The sequence below is a fragment of the Contarinia nasturtii genome, unplaced genomic scaffold (assembly GCF_009176525.2).
Source record: "Contarinia nasturtii isolate CC-2019 unplaced genomic scaffold, AAFC_CNas_1.1 Cnas_scaffold_350, whole genome shotgun sequence".
Lineage (NCBI taxonomy): Eukaryota > Metazoa > Arthropoda > Insecta > Diptera > Cecidomyiidae > Contarinia > Contarinia nasturtii.
This window is the reverse complement of record NW_022197705.1, coordinates 5,032,406-5,050,280: the sequence shown is the minus strand read 5'-3', so window position 1 is coordinate 5,050,280 and position 17,875 is coordinate 5,032,406. Positions and strand designations below refer to the sequence as shown.

The 17,875-nt window shown below is 32.8% G+C and overlaps 5 protein-coding genes across 8 annotated transcripts in view; 4 read left to right on the top strand and 1 right to left on the bottom strand.

Annotated features, from left to right (window-relative positions):
* LOC116338275 (cGMP-dependent protein kinase, isozyme 2 forms cD4/T1/T3A/T3B) overlaps positions 1-4,104 on the top strand; it is a 43,762-nt gene extending 39,658 nt beyond the window's left edge. For 2 of the 4 annotated variants that reach the window (XM_031763412.1, XM_031763413.1), the window contains exons 6-13: positions 1,497-1,587; positions 1,662-1,807; positions 1,894-2,043; positions 2,280-2,687; positions 2,772-2,983; positions 3,056-3,086; positions 3,165-3,323; positions 3,411-4,104. In XM_031763412.1, coding sequence (XP_031619272.1) covers positions 1,497-1,587; positions 1,662-1,807; positions 1,894-2,043; positions 2,280-2,687; positions 2,772-2,983; positions 3,056-3,086; positions 3,165-3,323; positions 3,411-3,576 — 1,363 coding nt within the window. In that variant the 3' untranslated portion in view covers positions 3,577-4,104. The remainder of the gene's footprint in view (positions 1-1,496; positions 1,588-1,661; positions 1,808-1,893; positions 2,044-2,279; positions 2,688-2,771; positions 2,984-3,055; positions 3,087-3,164; positions 3,324-3,410) is intronic. The other 2 variants (XM_031763411.1, XM_031763414.1) reach the window with 2 other exon arrangements.
* A 2,285-nt stretch (positions 4,105-6,389) lies between these two features.
* Positions 6,390-8,672, top strand: LOC116338168 (multiple inositol polyphosphate phosphatase 1-like). Its single transcript, XM_031763268.1, has 7 exons — positions 6,390-6,666; positions 6,767-6,823; positions 6,897-7,038; positions 7,119-7,159; positions 7,264-7,407; positions 7,473-7,546; positions 7,726-8,672. The coding sequence occupies exons 1-7, from the start codon at positions 6,456-6,458 to the stop codon at positions 8,518-8,520; spliced, it is 1,464 nt and encodes a 487-aa protein (XP_031619128.1). The 5' UTR covers positions 6,390-6,455; the 3' UTR covers positions 8,521-8,672.
* A 118-nt stretch (positions 8,673-8,790) lies between these two features.
* Positions 8,791-11,698, top strand: LOC116338169 (multiple inositol polyphosphate phosphatase 1-like). Its single transcript, XM_031763269.1, has 7 exons — positions 8,791-9,874; positions 9,974-10,030; positions 10,106-10,244; positions 10,313-10,353; positions 10,441-10,584; positions 10,667-10,740; positions 10,822-11,698. The coding sequence occupies exons 1-7, from the start codon at positions 9,664-9,666 to the stop codon at positions 11,614-11,616; spliced, it is 1,461 nt and encodes a 486-aa protein (XP_031619129.1). The 5' UTR covers positions 8,791-9,663; the 3' UTR covers positions 11,617-11,698.
* Positions 11,699-11,925: 227 nt separating this feature from the next.
* On the top strand, positions 11,926-13,948 carry LOC116338289 (multiple inositol polyphosphate phosphatase 1-like). Its single transcript, XM_031763430.1, has 7 exons — positions 11,926-12,205; positions 12,282-12,338; positions 12,404-12,545; positions 12,669-12,709; positions 12,790-12,933; positions 13,000-13,070; positions 13,132-13,948. The coding sequence occupies exons 1-7, from the start codon at positions 12,019-12,021 to the stop codon at positions 13,930-13,932; spliced, it is 1,443 nt and encodes a 480-aa protein (XP_031619290.1). The 5' UTR covers positions 11,926-12,018; the 3' UTR covers positions 13,933-13,948.
* On the bottom strand, positions 13,945-16,757 carry LOC116338288 (protein 5NUC-like). The gene is made up of 8 exons (XM_031763429.1): positions 16,559-16,757; positions 16,146-16,465; positions 15,988-16,079; positions 15,672-15,928; positions 15,330-15,606; positions 14,820-15,247; positions 14,517-14,736; positions 13,945-14,453 (listed from the first exon to the last, which is right to left on the bottom strand). The coding sequence occupies exons 2-8, from the start codon at positions 16,429-16,431 to the stop codon at positions 14,337-14,339; spliced, it is 1,677 nt and encodes a 558-aa protein (XP_031619289.1). The 5' UTR covers positions 16,432-16,465; positions 16,559-16,757; the 3' UTR covers positions 13,945-14,336.
* Positions 16,758-17,875: the final 1,118 nt, after the last annotated feature.

Here is a 17,875-nt window from a genome sequence, read left to right as displayed (position 1 = left end):
TGAAAGTGCATTATTTACTGTGTAGAATGTGCCAAGTAATCATTCCGATAGTTACTCTTATGATTCCGATGATCAATTCAACCTTTTCAACCGAACCGCAAAGTTTCTAGAAAAACATTCTTCACTCTCATCCAATCAACAGCTTTGTTTCGACTGTTCTGAAACGAAGCCATTAAAACTTCCAAAAGAATTGATTAATCAATGTGAATTCATACTTCATTTGCGGTATAGTTTCAATAGCGTTAAATTCCAGTGATGAGTGAATATTTCATGCATTTTAATCTAAATCGCTGAGAACTATGTTTGTGGTGGCAACAGCATCGAAAATTTACGATTTTTAAATCAAGTTTCGGGCGAAAGAATTTAACTTGTGGGATTTAGATGAGATGAAAAAAGAAAATCAATTGCTGGTTGATTTTACACACTAATGATTCATTTTACAAGATCTTCAAAAGCACTTTTATGGCTCATGGCGAGCCTTATTCACAGTCTTCCGCACAGTTACATGTGGAGTAATTGTTTGGCCAGAAGCGTGAAACAGCATGAAAAAGACGAAAGGAAGAGAAAAATATTCTTCTCTTTAAAATATATACATCTTTTTTCCATTGAGATTTTGTGTGTCTGTACGATGTTTTTTTTTTCTTCGATCGTTTCGATCATGTTTTACAACAGAAACGCACCCAACACGGAAACTTTCTCTTTTTTCACCGAGTTTTTTCTTCATTCATTCCGTTGACCCCCTTTTAATTGCATTGAAACTTATGCATACATGAAGAAAGAAAAACTGAACCGAACATGGCCAAACCGAAAAATGTCAATGAAACTTGCCACCTTTGGATAAAACCATATCTATGTCGCCCCGGTTTGTTTCCGTTGCGTACGAAAAAAAAAGTAACGCGGTCGAAGTAAACACTGACAGTCAGCTAATTACCCGCTAAGTGTGTTTATTTAATTGTGCGATTCCGACACCGCGGAACGAAAGAAAAACACACCGAACAAGATAAAAAGTGACAAAAACACTCATACACAACAACTGTTGGAGCACATGCTGCGCAAAAAGCCAAATGAATAGAGTGAAATCAATTAATAAATGCAAAAGTGAGAAAATACACATTTCATTTCTTGCAAAATTCATTTCATCTCTGGCAAACAATTGAATTTGCACATTTTTTTTTCTCTTCAAACTCATTGCGATACTGTATTTTGTCTGGTGCTGTCAGTCAGTGAAACGGAAAAGTTTTCAAACAGAATGCCATCCATTTAGAGAATTCGTTTCGCACAATTTAATGTACAAGATTTATTTTTCTCTGTGTTTCGTTCGTTTCTGTCTTTGTACTCTTAATAAATGAAATCTTTATTGGTTTATTCTGGAATATATCGCAAAGCAATTTGATGTTCAGTCACAGGAAATGAAATTGAATTGGATTTACATAGTTTAACGATTTTCAAATGGAAATAATTTTTTTAAAACTTTTTTTTTCTTGTATATTTCACAGTGTACCGATATTCAAGAGTTTTCCCGAAGAAACTCTCATCAAGATTTCCGATGTTTTAGAAGAAACGCATTACAATCAAGGCGATTATATTGTAAGTTCGCATTTGAATTTGTGTGAAATTGAGCGAGGATGATAACGTTTCTTTAAAATGTGTGGTAAATATAGGTTCGGCAAGGTGCTCGCGGCGATACATTTTTCATCATTTCAAAAGGAACGGTTCGTGTCACGATTCGTCAGCCAAATTCACAAGAAGAGAAGTTTATTCGAGTTTTGGGAAAAGGCGATTTCTTTGGCGAAAAAGCGTTGCAAGGGTAAGTGACCACAAGAGTTCATTTTTCAATTCGACATAATTTTCATTCATATTGAATTTATCGATTTCCTTTCTTTATACAAACAGCGATGATTTGCGTACCGCAAATATCATTTGCGATTCAGAAGATGGTGTAACATGTTTGGTCATCGATCGTGAAACATTTAAACAATTGATATCGAATTTGGATGAAATTCGCAATAAATACAATGATGAAAGCACTTTGGAACGCAAAAGGTGAGCTTCAACAATTTATGCGTCTAGTGCACTAAAGAAAATAAATTGATAAAATAAAAAAAAAATTGAAAAATTAATAAATAAAAATGAAATTTATCGATCATTTTTCATGCTTTCATTTTCTGAAGCATTGGTAGGTACAGCGGATAATTGGATATTGCACTTATTTACTTATCAGCATTGTCCATTTGTGTATATTTTAACCGAGACTAATATCTTTCGATTTTTGTTTGCAGAATCAACGAAGAGTTTCGTGATGTACAGTTATCTGATTTACGTGTGTTGTCAACACTTGGTGTTGGTGGTTTCGGTCGCGTTGAATTGGTACAAATTCATTCGGATGGTTCACGTTCGTTTGCATTGAAACAAATGAAGAAGGTACAAATCGTTGAAACCCGTCAACAACAGCACATTATGTCCGAAAAAGAGATCATGTACGAAGCCAATTGCAGTTTCATCGTTAAATTGTTCAAAACGTTCAAGGATCGTAAATATTTGTACATGCTAATGGAAAGTTGCCTTGGCGGTGAACTATGGACCATTTTACGTGATAAAGGTCATTTCGATGATTCAACAACGCGATTCTACACGGCCTGTGTGGTTGAGGCATTTGACTATTTGCATTCAAGAAATATTATTTATCGGTGAGTTTTTACCACCTTTAACATTTTTAAATTTGTGGAAAAAAGAAACAAAAAATAAACAATCTTTCAATTATTTTGTTGCAGTGACTTAAAACCGGAGAATCTTTTGCTTGATATCAATGGTTATGTGAAATTAGTCGATTTTGGATTCGCCAAAAAATTACAAACCAGCCGTAAAACATGGACATTCTGCGGTACACCTGAATACGTTGCACCCGAAATCATTTTGAATCGTGGCCATGATATTAGTGCCGACTATTGGTCACTCGGTGTTTTGATGTTTGAATTGCTCACAGGTAACTACCAAATAAGCTCGAAACCGACCGTAAATATATTTTTATTTTTTCTTGAATAAATTCATTTTAAAGGAACACCACCCTTTACTGGAGCCGACCCAATGTACGTATATATATGATACTATATCAAGACACATCTTTTATTTTTCGATTATTATTCACCTTTTGATAACTATTACAGGCGAACGTACAATATAATTTTGAAAGGAATCGATGCCATTGAATTCCCACGTAATATTACACGCAACGCAACCGCCTTAATTAAGAAATTGTGCCGGGACAATCCAACTGAACGTTTGGGCTATCAACGTGGTGGTATTGGCGAAATTCGAAAGCATAAGTGAGTGCTAAACTTTCCTATGAATATTTCAATTTTCAAAACAAATTTCAACATTTTCATTAAAAACTGACTGTTTCTATCATGCAGATGGTTCGATGGATTCTACTGGGAAGGATTGGTGAATCGCTCATTGACACCGCCGATAATGCCGAGTGTGAGTAGTGCCATAGATACAGCCAATTTCGATGATTACCCACCAGATCCAGACGGACCACCCCCAGACGATGAAACAGATTGGGATAAAGATTTCTAAGCCAAAAACTTGCTTACATTGAATTCAAACAGATCGGCAACTTGGAAAAAACATTTTTATACAAAAAAATCACTGCAATGTTTTATTTAGATAAAATTTAAGGGGAAATTGCCTATTTTCTATAAGCGTTTCAAGTCATTTCGTCGCAACATTGGAATTTTTACTAAAGAGGAAAGAGTTGAAAAAGTTCAGTTAGTTCTTTTGTTTGTATGCAAAGTATATTTTTGGTGATGTATAAAAAAATGGTAGTGCGACATTATTTAGAACGATGTTGCCTGCATCAAACATAAATCAAAATTTTGAAAATTTAAAGGAGAAATTGAATTGTTCATTTTATTATTATTATTATTATTATTTTTATTTTTAAATGCTAGAATAGTCATGTTTGTAACTACAATATTAATAAGTTTACGTTATAATTTCATTTTATTTTTGTAAAATTTTATGAACATTTGATGATGAATATTGCAATTTGACATTTTCTTCTTTTATTTACAAGTTTCTTTTGAAGCAAACAACCTGTTATAAACTAATTATTATTACAATTATAAATAAATCAAATGACACAACTTTTATTCGAAGTTTTCGCATTTATTATTTGGATTTTATTGATTGAAAATATGCATAACCATTCGGACAAGCTTAATGAAATATTTTAGCCATAACAGTAAACTTTCTAATATTGGAGCTTCCTGGCCTTTATTATTGCGCGTTGATACGATTGCTTGACGAGTGAAAAAACCACTGTTGATATGACTACCCAATGAGCCATTTCACTTAAAATGTAGGCATAATGATAATGCCTTCAACAGGCCTAATATTTAATGTTTTTTTATAAAGATAATATGCCTGTGATAGGCATAACTGGTAGGCCTACCTATATGCCACCAAAAATTGTAGTTTTGATAAAAACAATAGATTTGAGTTATTTTGAGTTATTTCGAAACCAAAAAATTCTCTAGAAAATTCTCTAGCATATCAGACATTTTTTCGTTTTTTTTGGAAGTCACTTTTTGAGGCGAAAGTCCCTAGTAAATCGAAAGAATTTTCTTCCCGAAAAACCCTAGCAAATCGGAAAAAAATTTCTCGGAACCAAAGACTCTAGCAAATTGAAAGAATTCTTCTCAGTTTTCTACATTGATGAGCTAAAAAAAAGGTCTTCACTTTTAGAATCAAAAACCCTAGCAAATTCGAATAATTTTCACGAAAAAAAATTTCTCATCCAAATCACAGGAGGGCAGTTGTGTTCTGTAGAAAAAGTGTTGCAAATTTTATATGTCATGTATTGAGCACAAGCATAGTAACTACATGGCCTGTAGAACAAAATCGATAAAAATCCATCCACCCTACAGCACACAGTCGGTATGCAGAAAAGTAAAATTGTGCGTTCATGCTGTATTGGAATTTTATTGAACATCTTTTCTTTTAATCTACGTGAGTGTAAATGATTAAGAAATAAAGAAATTAATATCTGATAAAGTCAATATATACGTATTTTCATAAAAATAGCATAATAAACAATAATATAGATATAAAAACAACAAGTATCGTAAACAAATGCCATCCTTTTCACACAAAAAAAGTTTCCATGGAAACATAAATGATAAGATATCAATGTTCCGGAGCCAAAAACCGTCTTTTAAAAAAAATGAATGTCGCAGAGATTGAACTTTGAACAATTTATAACCAATCAACAATTCGCAAGAGGAATGATGACTTGATTTGGCTTTGATTTTGATTACAGCGAAATAACTGCAGTCAAATTCGAATTATCACCACAAATCATGATGATTGGAGTGCACTCAATGGCCTGATTTTTAAAATGTTCAAGTACTGATTGACTTCGATTTGATTTATAAATATGTCGTCTGTGTTGGCACTTAGTAGCTGAGGAAGAATATTGAATTTCGTGTTCAAATGACGTGTATTTTGAAGAGAACGACGTGTATTTTGTATTTTTGATGAATGAAAGTTTGATTCCTTGAGAATATGTCCTTTTTCGCAGAAAAAATCGTGATTTAAACTAAATTTACAACAAATATAAAGAGGTGTCCTTCAAAATGTGACTATTTCAAATAATTTTGTCATCTATGTTTACATTGTATCTTTAGATTGTTCAAATAAAACCTAATCTCGGTTCGTTCCAAGAGAATCTTCAAAATTTGTGTTCTTTGAAGTGTTTATACATAAAATGTCATAATGAAATAAGATGTGATTGAATAAAAATGAAACTCATTTCAGACATTTAAAAAAATACCTTCCATGTAAGAATCTTATCTTATCTTAATCAAGTTGGTAACACATAAATACAGTTTTATGCAAACATGTCATAAAAATGGCGATAGATAGAATTTTTACTATTTTATGATAAACATGTTTACTATTTGTTTATATTGGTAGTTCAATGAGAAGGTTGCAACTTCCTTTCTACGAAAAACAGAAAACGAAATAAACTGCGAAATATTTATTTGCTTGGAATAAAAGCACTTCGATTTAATAAAGTCGCAATAATATTCAATCAATAAACTCAATAAAAAAAATCTCTCAATGAATCAGAAAATCTGTCGACAATATGCAATGAATTAGATCATTGTTTTCAATTAAAAGTATCTCGGATATCTCAAAATTACACTTATTCTGATTGATTGAGTTCAATTGTTATCGCAAATCTTGCAACTTCTGAGATAAACAATTCAACATCAGTGATTTTATCGATCACTTCAATTTTTTTCGCTGTTTTGTACTTTTCCAGAAAATATCAGATATCGACGGTCACCTGAAACATGTATAAATAATTCAGATTTGTGCGAAGTAGATTTATTCAAGTTTTCAGTGTGAAACGGTTTGGTATCAAAATATAATATACAATTTGTGTAAAAATGGAATTCCAAATTAAGTTGTTCGTAGTGCATTTATTATTTTTGACCATAAATTCAGTTGATTTGATTAATGGTCAGCGACGAAGTTTTTGTTGTCAAGAATATTGCTATGATTCGGACAAAGAAAAAACACAAATTAATTATTTTTCATCGAAGACATCGTATTTCATAGAAAAGCGAAAACAACCAGGCAAAGAATTTTTTGTACCAAGTATGTGTTACATGTCGCTTAAAAATGTTTAACAAAAAGTTTGTTTAAGAACGAATTGCAATGGGTGTGTGATTTTTCACCATATCAATGTTTGTTTCAGATTGTACGCCGGAAAAAATTTGGTTTTATGTCAGACATGGTGCGCGGTTACCAAAAAGTAATCATAGTTTTTCATAATTTTTTTCATTAAAAAGTGAGAGTAATTAAACGCTTTTTTCAATGATTTACAGACAAAGAAATTAAACGTTTGCGAAAATTGGAAAAAGTGAGAGATAAGATTATTAAAAACTATGAGAAGCACAATACACTACCAAAATACGGTGAAATGTGTGATAGCGACTTGAATCTATTGAAAAAATGGAAATGGGATAGGTGTGTTAAATTAAATTAAATTCTCGCTCTTTCTTTGAATCATTGCAATGAATGACTGATTGATTCTTTTATTTTGATAGCAATATTACCAAAGAATATGATGAGCATCTCACAGTACAAGGTAAATATCGTTTCTGCGACATTATTTTTTTTGCGAAGTATATATACTTCGATATTTGAGATCTAAGTGTGTTTTATTTGAACGTGGCTAAATTTTTATTTCAGGATGGAATGAAGTAAAGAAGATTGCGCTGCGATTTAAAGGACTGTTTCCAGATATATTTAAAACTCCTTATGACAAAGAGAAGTACTTATTCCGTTACACAGATGCCGATCGTTCCGAAAGTACTTTTCAAGCATATGTTGATGGTTAGTTATTTAAACGGTTTGCAAGTGTCAGTGAATGGATGATTTGACTGTAATTTTTCAATTAGGTCTCTTTGGCTCCGACTTTGATCCTAAATCAATTGAAGTTCCACCAGGAGAGGAAAATAACAATTTGATCATGGTATGAATACATATTTAAAAAATTGGCATTTATAATTCGAAATATATTCAAATTTAGCAATTCCGTCCTTTTTGAAAATCAAAAACATCAAAATGCCTATAAAACTGAGCAACTTAAACTCAATCATTTCTATTTAAAATTGACCAGACGTTATTTGTTTGTATTCTCTTACCTCTCAGCCATATTTCTTATGTCCCACTGATAAAGAAGAAACGCGTGGAAATCGATCCGAATACAGAAAATACTTGGAATCAAAAATAATGTATCGTTTGGTGAGTGATGTGTCTGAACGACTTGGATTCAAAACTCCGTTGGAACCAGAGGTTGTGTTTGATATGTACGACATGTGTATATATGATCAAGCATGGAATCCTGAGAAAACGAGTGCATGGTGTTCAGCATTCACACCGTCACAAATTTATCATTTAGAGTATCCAGAAGATTTACGTAAATATTACGAAAGTGGCCACGGTCGAGTTGGGAACAGTCGTTTATTGTGCTCTCTAATGAATGATATGTTAACGCATCTTGAAAGTAAAACCGAACCCAAAGCCATTGTCTATCTAACGCATTCATCGAGTTTTCTCTTGCTATTGAGCACGCTCGGTGCGTACAAGGACGCAGCTCCACTGAAAGCCGACAATTATTACAGCATGTCAAATAGAAAGTGGCGTTTAAGCAATATTGCTCCACTTGCATCCAATTTAGCCACAGTTAAATATAATTGCCCCAATGAAATAGAACAAGAGAAAGTTATGTTTTTCCTAAACGAAGAGCCGATTGAGTTTGACTGGTGCAATATGGGCCTATGCGATTGGAAAGATGTAAAAGAAAACTACAAAATTTATACGCAAGTCAACTGTGATGAATATTATTGTTATTCGGGCGCATCAGCTACTGCTATTATCACAAAAGTACTTATCGCTGGGGTGTCCATGAGTTTTATCATTAAATATGCATTCTTCCATTCATAAATCACAATGAATTTAAGCTTCAAAACGCTTCTATTTATGTAATTTTTTCTGTTTGTAACGATTTTTTTCCGCAAGTTAAGATAAAAGACTTAAAATTTGTATGTACTTAAAGTTTTGCCATTTTAAATAAACATTTTAAAGTTAGTGTTAAATTGCACTCATTGGAGTGACCATTTTTAATTATTATTATCACTTGTTCTCTGTTCACTGTAAGATTAATATTTTCTAGGGCTGTAGCCTTCATGAATTTGTTGAAATACTCTCTTTCTCGCAGAAAATGTATTTACTTTTGTCTTCTAACAAAAGTTAAAACGTAGAAGTAGAAGATGATGAAACTGACAAATAAATTGAACGAGCAACGAATGAATTTTTTACTTGGAAAAATTAAACTTAATTGAACATTTAAATATAAGTGAAAAATAGAAGCATCAATACAATGAAACCATGATCAAGTCTTTCCTTTATTCAAAATGTGTCTCGTTACATTAAAATAACAAGCAATTTCAATACAATTTATAAACAATAATGAAAATTAGAATTTCGCACGGAATAGTAGAAAAAAAAAATCATTTAATCCTCTAATGCATCCATTTTTTAGAGGTCATAGCTATTTTTCTAGGATTAATTTAGCGTGAAAATATTTAAAAAATATTCAAAATGCAAAAATCGTCGTCGTTTGTTTTGAAAACGCCATAAACAATAATCTTTTCGTGTACTTCTTATAAACAAAGTTCAATAAACAACTGAATGACATACGCTCGTCAAATGATCGGCTAGTGAAAGAGAAGTTTTAGTGGGATACCTTGAGTATGAGGGGACTTATCTTGTTTTCTTTCAGTCATAAGAAAATCTAATTCGAATATTCTCTGAAACGCGTCATATTTTAGACTAATGTTTACAATTAGGCGCATATCTTGTTTATTTCACAATATTTTCTTACTGACTGAACTCATCTCATTTACAAAAATCATCTTGGATAAACAAAACAACATCGGCATTCAAATTGTTGGTGTAGTTTTCCAGAAAATGATATCAGCCACCTAAAACAGGTATAAATAATTCAGATTTGTGCGAAGTAGATTTATTCAAGTTTTCAGTGTGAAACAGTTTTGTATTGAAATATAAATTGGAATTATTTCGAAAATGGAATTCAAAATTAAGTTTTTCATTGTGCATGTATTACTTTTGACAATAAATTCAGTTGATTTGATTAATGGTCAGCGACGAAGTTTTTGTTGTCAAGAATATTGCTATGATTCGGACAAAGAAAAAACACAAATTAATTATTTTTCATCGAAGACATCGTATTTCATAGAAAAACGAAAAGAACCTGACTCACAATTCGTCGTACCAAGTATGTGTTACATGTCGCTTAAATATGTTTAGCAAAAAGTTTCTTTAAGCACGAATTGGATTGGTGAGTGATTTTTCACCATATCAATGTTTGTTTCAGATTGTACGCCGGAAAAAATTTGGTTTTATGTCAGACATGGTGCTCGGTTACCAACAAGTAAGCAGATCTTTTTATAAAAAAAAATCTATTTTGAAAAAAGTACAAGGGATTAATTCTAAAAATCATTCACAGCGAGAGAAATGAACCGTTTCGTAAACTTGGAGGATTTGAGAGATAAAATTATTGAAAACTATAAGAAGAATACACAACCAAAATATGGTGCGATGTGTGATAGAGACTTGATTCTATTGAAAAAATGGAAATGGAATAGGTGTGTAGTATATTAGATTCTGACTCTTTCTTTACAACAATGACAAATTGATTCTTATATTTTGATAGAAATATTACAACAGAATATGATGAGCATCTCACTGTACAAGGTAACATTTATATTTGCGACAATAATATGATTTGATATTAGAAATAAAAAAATTTCTATTTGAATGTGTTAAAATTTTGAATTTCAGGGTGGAATGAAGTAAAATACATTGCGCAACGATTCAAAGAGTTATTTCCAACCATTTTTAAGACTTCTTATGACAAAGAAAGATACTTATTTCGGTACACAGACACTGATCGTTCCGAAAGTACTTTTCAAGCATATGTTGATGGTGAGTTATTTTGAGTGCTTGCAAATATAGAAACAATGTTTAACTCTAGTGCACATTTTTAATTGAATGATTTTTCAATTAGGTCTCTTTGGCCCAGAGCTTGACACAAAATCAATTGAAGTGCCACCAGGAGAGGAAAATAACAATTTGATCATGGTATGAATAATGTCCGAGTTGAACAATTTCCGAAATCATATTGAATAACAATGATTTATTTACATTATTTTGTGCCTATAGCCATACTATTCATGTCCAACTGATAAAGAAGAAACGCGTGGAAATCGATCCGAATACAGAAAATACTTGGAATCAAAAATAATGTATCGTTTGGTGAGTGATGTGTCTGAACGACTTGGATTCCAAACTCCGTTGGAACCAGAGGCTGTGTTTGATATGTACCACATGTGCATATATGATCAAGCATGGAATCCTGAGAAAACGAGTGCATGGTGTTCAGCATTTACACCATCACAAATTTATCATTTAGAGTATCCAGAAGATCTACGTAAATATTACGAAAGTGGTCATGGTCGTGTTGGGAACAGTCGTTTATTGTGCTCTCTAATGAATGATATGTTAACGCATCTTGAAAGTAAAACCGAACCAAAAGCCATTGTCTATCTAACGCATTCATCGAGTTTCCTCTTGCTATTGAGCACGCTCGGTGCGTACAAGGACGCCGATCCACTGAGAGCCGACAATTATTACAGCATGTCAAATAGAAAGTGGCGTTTAAGCAATATTGCTCCACTTGCATCCAATTTAGCCACAGTTAAATATAATTGCCCCAATGAAATAGAACAAGAGAAAGTTATGTTTTTCCTAAACGAAGAACCGATTGAGTTTGACTGGTGCAATATGGGCCTATGCGATTGGAAAGATGTAAAAGAATACTACAAAATTTATACGCAAGTCAACTGTGATGAATATTATTGTTATTCGGGCGCATCAGCTACTGCTATTATCACAAAAGTACTTATCGCTGTGGTGTCCATGAGTTTTATCATTAAATATGCATTCTTCCATTCATAAATCACTATGAATTTAAGCTTCAAAACGCTTCTATTTATGTAATTTTTTCTGTTTATAACGGATTTTTTCCAGCAAGTTAAGATAAAAGACTTAAAATTTGTATGTACTTAAAGTTTTGTCATTTTAAATAAACATTTTAAAGTTAGTGTTAAATTGCACTCATTGGTGTTTGAGTCGTTTTCTTTATTATCATTATACATCTCGCAGAAAATTACTAACATTGTTTGTAAGATAAGCAAAACAAATAGATTTCTTCTTGATATCACTGCATCATGTTTAAAATGCGCAGTGAAAAAAAACACATCCAAATCTTAAATACGTCAGTCATCTCTTCTCAATTCATGCCGAACAACGTTTCAGTTTTAGACGTCAACAAGATCAGTATTTTTATATGGAAAAGTCATGAATTTTTCAATTTTATTCATATTTATAACGGCATTTATTGTAAAAGGAGAAAAAAAAGATGGATATTGTCATCAATATTGTTATAGTTTTGATTATGTGCGTTCACAAACCTCATTTTTCTCGACAAAAACACCGTATTTCACAATGAGACGCAAAGAAATTGGCAAACAATTTCAAGTGGCAAGTGAGTAATTTTCCATGAAAATGCAATTGGAAGATTTTTTTATCAAAGTTGTTGACTTATTTTCGTTTGAAATTAGATTGTGATCCAGTTAAAATTTGGCTGTATATCCGTCACGGAGCACGCTTACCAAAAGGTTGAAAACATGTTACGCATTTCAATTTGATTGCTACATTGTTTGTTTTTTTTTTGTTTATTCAGCTAAAGAAATGGATCGACTTAGTCAATTGGAAAATTTGAGAACTGAAATTATTGCAAATTACAAAAAAAGCAATTCCACGATTGCATTCGGTGCAATGTGTGAAGCTGACTTGGATTTATTGAGAGAATGGCAATGGAATTGGTGAATAGCTTTTCATTATGGTTTTGATATGTGTACATTGATGTAGAGTGCTCACACATACTATGTTAATAGATATCTTATCTTAATCACTGTGACATTGACATTGATTTACTTTTTACACAGGAATATAACGAAAGAGTATGACGAACACCTTACGACACAAGGTGATAATGAGCAAAACTCAGCTGTGGCTTTACATTAAACTGATAATATTTTTTTTTCGCTTTCGATTTTTTTTAAATAGGGTGGAATGACATCAAATTGATCGCGGCACGATATCGCCAATTTCTTCCAAATATTTTTGAAGATAATTATAACAAACAAAAATATTTATTCCGTTATACAGACGTTCAACGTACCGAAGCAAGTTTTAAAGCTTTTGTCGAAGGTAAATTGCGAAGTTGGTCGATATGCAAGTTCAGCAGTGAATTTCATTGAAATTTTTAATCCTTAGGTCTTTTCGGTTCAAATGCACATCAATATATCAACGTGCCACCTCAAAGTGAGAATGTTAAATTGCTCAAAGTATGAATCAAACTATTGAAATTCAGCATTTGTAACTCATTCAACTCCCCTTTATCTTCAGCCATACAAATTTTGTGCATCAAACGAAGAGAAAATCACCGGCAATCAATCAGAATATCGAAAATATTTGAGATCAAATATCATGACGCAACTGGCGATTGACGTTTCGGAACGACTTGGATTTGGATGTCCCCTAAAAATCACACAAATTCTCGACGTGTATGACATGTGCATATACGAACATGCATGGAATCCGAAAGCCACGAGTGCATGGTGTTCAGCATTTACACCATCGCAAATTCACGAACTTGAATATATAGAGGAACTTCGAAAATACTATGAAAGCGGCTATGGAATTAAGACAAATGAACGATTGGTATGTAGTTTGGTAAACGACATGTTAAATCATATTGGAAATAATGATGAACCAAAGGCGGTGGTATATGTCACACATTCATCCAGTTTACTCTTGTTACTGACTGCTCTCAAGGCATTCAGCGACGCTGATTCACTTCGGGCCAGTAACTATTACAGCATGTCTACACGAAAATGGCGTTTAAGCAATATTGCTCCACTAGCCGCCAATTTCGCCGCTGTGAAATATAATTGCCCAAATGACATTGAACAGGAAAAGGTTCGATTTTTCTTAAATGAAGATCTAATCGAGTTTGACTGGTGCGATAAAGGTTTGTGCAATTGGAGTGATGTGAAGAAAGAGTACGACGATTATATACAAGCAAGTTGTGATGAATACTATTGTAGTTCTAGTAATACGCGGGAATCTCAAAGTGGTTATATGTTTAGCATAGCTCTACTTATATTGGCTTTCATTTCCTGCCTTTTTGTTAGCTTTTCTGTGTAATAAATCGTTGAATTAAGACACGTTTGAAAAAAAAAACTTTTCTTCCTTTATTTTTTACCTTCTTTTTACATCTTGAACATCGTTTTTCAAACAAAGCAAGCATTGTGATGAAATAACTTTTAAAAGGAAAATAAATTGAGTTTTGAATATGATTAAATAATAATGCATTAAATGAGTTTCACTCATTACTTTGGGATGCCACAAGAGATAATAAACTTTTTCTTCCAAAATGATCCTCATCATCAAAGGGATCCCATGTCATTATAGGATTTTTTAGCTATAATAATATATTTTGAGATTGATCGTTTGAATAAATTATTCAGAATATCTTCCTTTCAAGTCATCCACAGAATTGTTTCCTTAAAAAAATTCGCTTGAATATGTTTTAGGCAATAAACTACAAATCAATTTTTATAGACTTGAATGCGTCCCATCACTGATGGATATACGACTCCAGTCTTCTGGATATATGACAGTACAGCCTCTTGAATCGTAGTATTTAGGTAATTTGATTGTAAGCCCTATAAATCGAAATAAAAATCAGTGATTTATTCAATATTACACCTCAAAATTTCGGCACTTACATGAAACATAGTGAAACCATCACCGCCCTCATATACGAATGATGAAACAATAACGCCATATACATGATTTGGCTCGAGATCCTGATAAATCGGAACTTGGCAGCTTGAACATAGAACTTTTATAGATTCAACTCGATTACAAGATGTCCTTGTTATATTGTAAACCACGCGTAAGCCAGAAACTTGTAAAAATTCTCCTGGTGGACTGACTTCGGTGTACCTGTATTTTAACAGTTAAATTAACAGTTAACATAACAGTTAAATTAACAGTTTATTAATTTTAACATGAATACAGTAAATTACCTTTTAACTGAATGCTCAAGTACCTGTCGCAACATATATCCCGTTATGTTGACCACCACCAATCGGTTTTCATACGGAAGGATTGTACCCAGATCGAATTGTGTTAAATTGCCAATTTTGGCCGATGCTCGTATGTCACCGCTTGCTACGAGCGCTATTGGTGCATCTGTAAGATCTGCTCCAATATGTTGCCTTATTCTTGTATTTACAACAGCATCGGTAATCAAATTGCCTACATTACATTCGGTAATTCGGCAACTCCAACCATCCAAACGCACTTTTGTCACGCCAATCACTTTCTCCAAAATTTCCTCCACTTGTGGCCTATAAACATTCTCTAGCTCAACTACTTCGGGATCTTGTGGTATCGTGCTGTCGAGTAAAATTGGTTGACCACTCCAACTCATGACATTTCCACCATCGTCAAACTGTAAAAGGGGTGTTTGGAATTTATATATATCTTTTTAACATTTGGCCGAAAGTTCATGTTAAAATATTCGTTTCACTCACTTTTAGTCTTAAAATTCCCATGTATTTGGTAAATGCGTATGCCTGAACGACTGGCACTTTCTTTCCGCTGTCTTGAACCACAATTGTCGGATATGGACCTTCAATTTTCTCTATATCCGGTTGCCAGCCGGAATACAAAAATGTATGTGTGTGACCACCAACAACAACATCAACAAGTGGACAATTTTTGGCAATCTGCTTATCCACTTCGTAGCCTGAGTGTCCCAATGCAATTATGATTTTCACACCAACATTATTCAGTGCTTCTGCTTCTTTGCTATTATGAATCAGTCATGAATTAAAGAATCTCGAAATAAGCAGTTGCATTTTGTGTACACTCACTTGATTGCATCGATTTCAGAAATAAATTCAACATCATTTTTCATTGCAAGACTTTTTGTTTCTGGCGTTAAGTAGCCAATGACACCAACTTTGTGTCCTTCCACATTGAAAACGATGCATTTTTTCAACGAACCAGTTTGCCATAACGGGTGATCGTCTTTGTTATTTATATTTGCCGCAAGCACTGGAAATTTAACTTCTTTCAAAAACGGTTCAAGACCTTCGACACCCAAATCAAACTCATGATTCCCAAGACTCTGGTAAATTGAAAAAACAAAATCAATAATAATTTTTATTTAGTCACTTAGCTACTCACCATTGCATCCGGTTTGAGAATATTCATAAATTCGGACGAAATTTTATGTTTAAATATCGAAAACCATGGTGTACCAGCGTACGTGTCTCCGGCTAATAAATATTTAAAATCATTTAAATGTGATTCCAAAAATACCACTCAAATCTGTGTGCAAATACCATTTAAATATAAAACGGGCGGACCGCCAGTTTCGGCTTCTGCACGGAATGCTTTAACCAAATGTGATACACGCGCAAATCCGCCGTAACATTTATTTGCTTGAGCATCGTAAGTTTGACATTTTCCAGTTGATGCATCACTTTGTTCAAAATGCGCGTGCATATCATTATTGTGCAATATTATCAAGTCTAATGATTCATTTTCGATTGGCAATGTCAAAACACACGACGATGATAATAACGCAAACACAACTACGTCAATCGACAACCGATAATAGACAAACATAATCGCTTTTAAGAGACGTCGCAGGTCACGACTTCTAATATAAATTAAAACAATCGGGGAATTTTATTGGCACGAAGCAAGCAATCACAAATGCTGCAGAATAAACGTTAGTTTTATAAAATGGTACCTATCACTTCAGAATCACTAACATCAATGTGAGAATAAATAAAACACTCAATTCAATGAACACTTGCAAATTTTACATTTATTCATGAAGTCTATTTGTTTGGTTTTCGATTGTTCGAAAACTGTTCACAATTTTATTTGTAATGAATACAGTTTATTCATTTATGATGAATTCATTCACGTTCTTAAACAATCACCTTGAATTTTGAAATCTTTACATTATCATTTATTAAACACGACTAAAAGGAAAAACAGTAAAAGCGCTTTATATTTATAATCGCCCGTGCCATTAACTGAACACAAGTTAATCAACTCATAAAAAAGTGGTGTGTATGAATTGGCGACATTGAAAAAAAAAACATTAGTTAATTGGTGATTTGCGATAAGAAGCATCCTGCCGGAGAAACAACAACAAAAACAATCGTTTTGGTATTTTTACGTGTGAGCACTTAAATGCTCAAGCGGTTAATAACTTCTTGACCGAAAAAAAAATCCACTCAAAATAATATAGACACTTGAATTTATCTAACGTGTAAATTTAAAACTCTCTTCCTGTACTTAATATTACGCCAATCTGTCGATTTTCTATATAAATTATGTGACTATACCATTTTACGCGAGTTTCAATTTCAGATTTCATGTCAAAATTACAAAGCAAATAAATAAATTATTTTGGCCGAAAATCGATGATTTGAGATTTTATATCGAAAACAATTACACAACCACTTTCACCTTATGCTATTTATTCACAAGTCGTTTTCGCGCACCGTCCATTTCAATATTTGTTCACTCGGTCGTATTTTCCGAATATTTTATTTCGACGAATCTTACATGCATATAATTTTTGTCAATAATGATTCTTATTCAATTGACACAGTCAAATTTTTTAAAAACAGACAAACATATTAATCATAAAATGACACCATTTATGGTCATCAGGGGTCAGGGGACAGGCAAAAATATATTAACATAACATCAATAATTTTGCAAGTATTCAAGTGCACACGAAAAATTATTCCAAAAAGTAATCTTTTATTGATAAACTTCTTTGATCAATGTGTAGAGTCATCATGAGTTGTGTTTGCTTTTTTAAGATGTGAGAATATAAGAGGAATTAAACATTCAGCGAAAGAGAATTCTCTTAGAGAACATTCGCTAAATTTTAATCTATATGGCCACTTTTGTTTCGAACTTACCTACAGAAGTTTATTGTGTATATGCTTACTTCATTTACATTTACGATGTGACATATTCATATATGAAACCTCCTTCACTTGCTCACAGAAATTCCCGTTAGTGAAAGCAAGAGATGAAATGC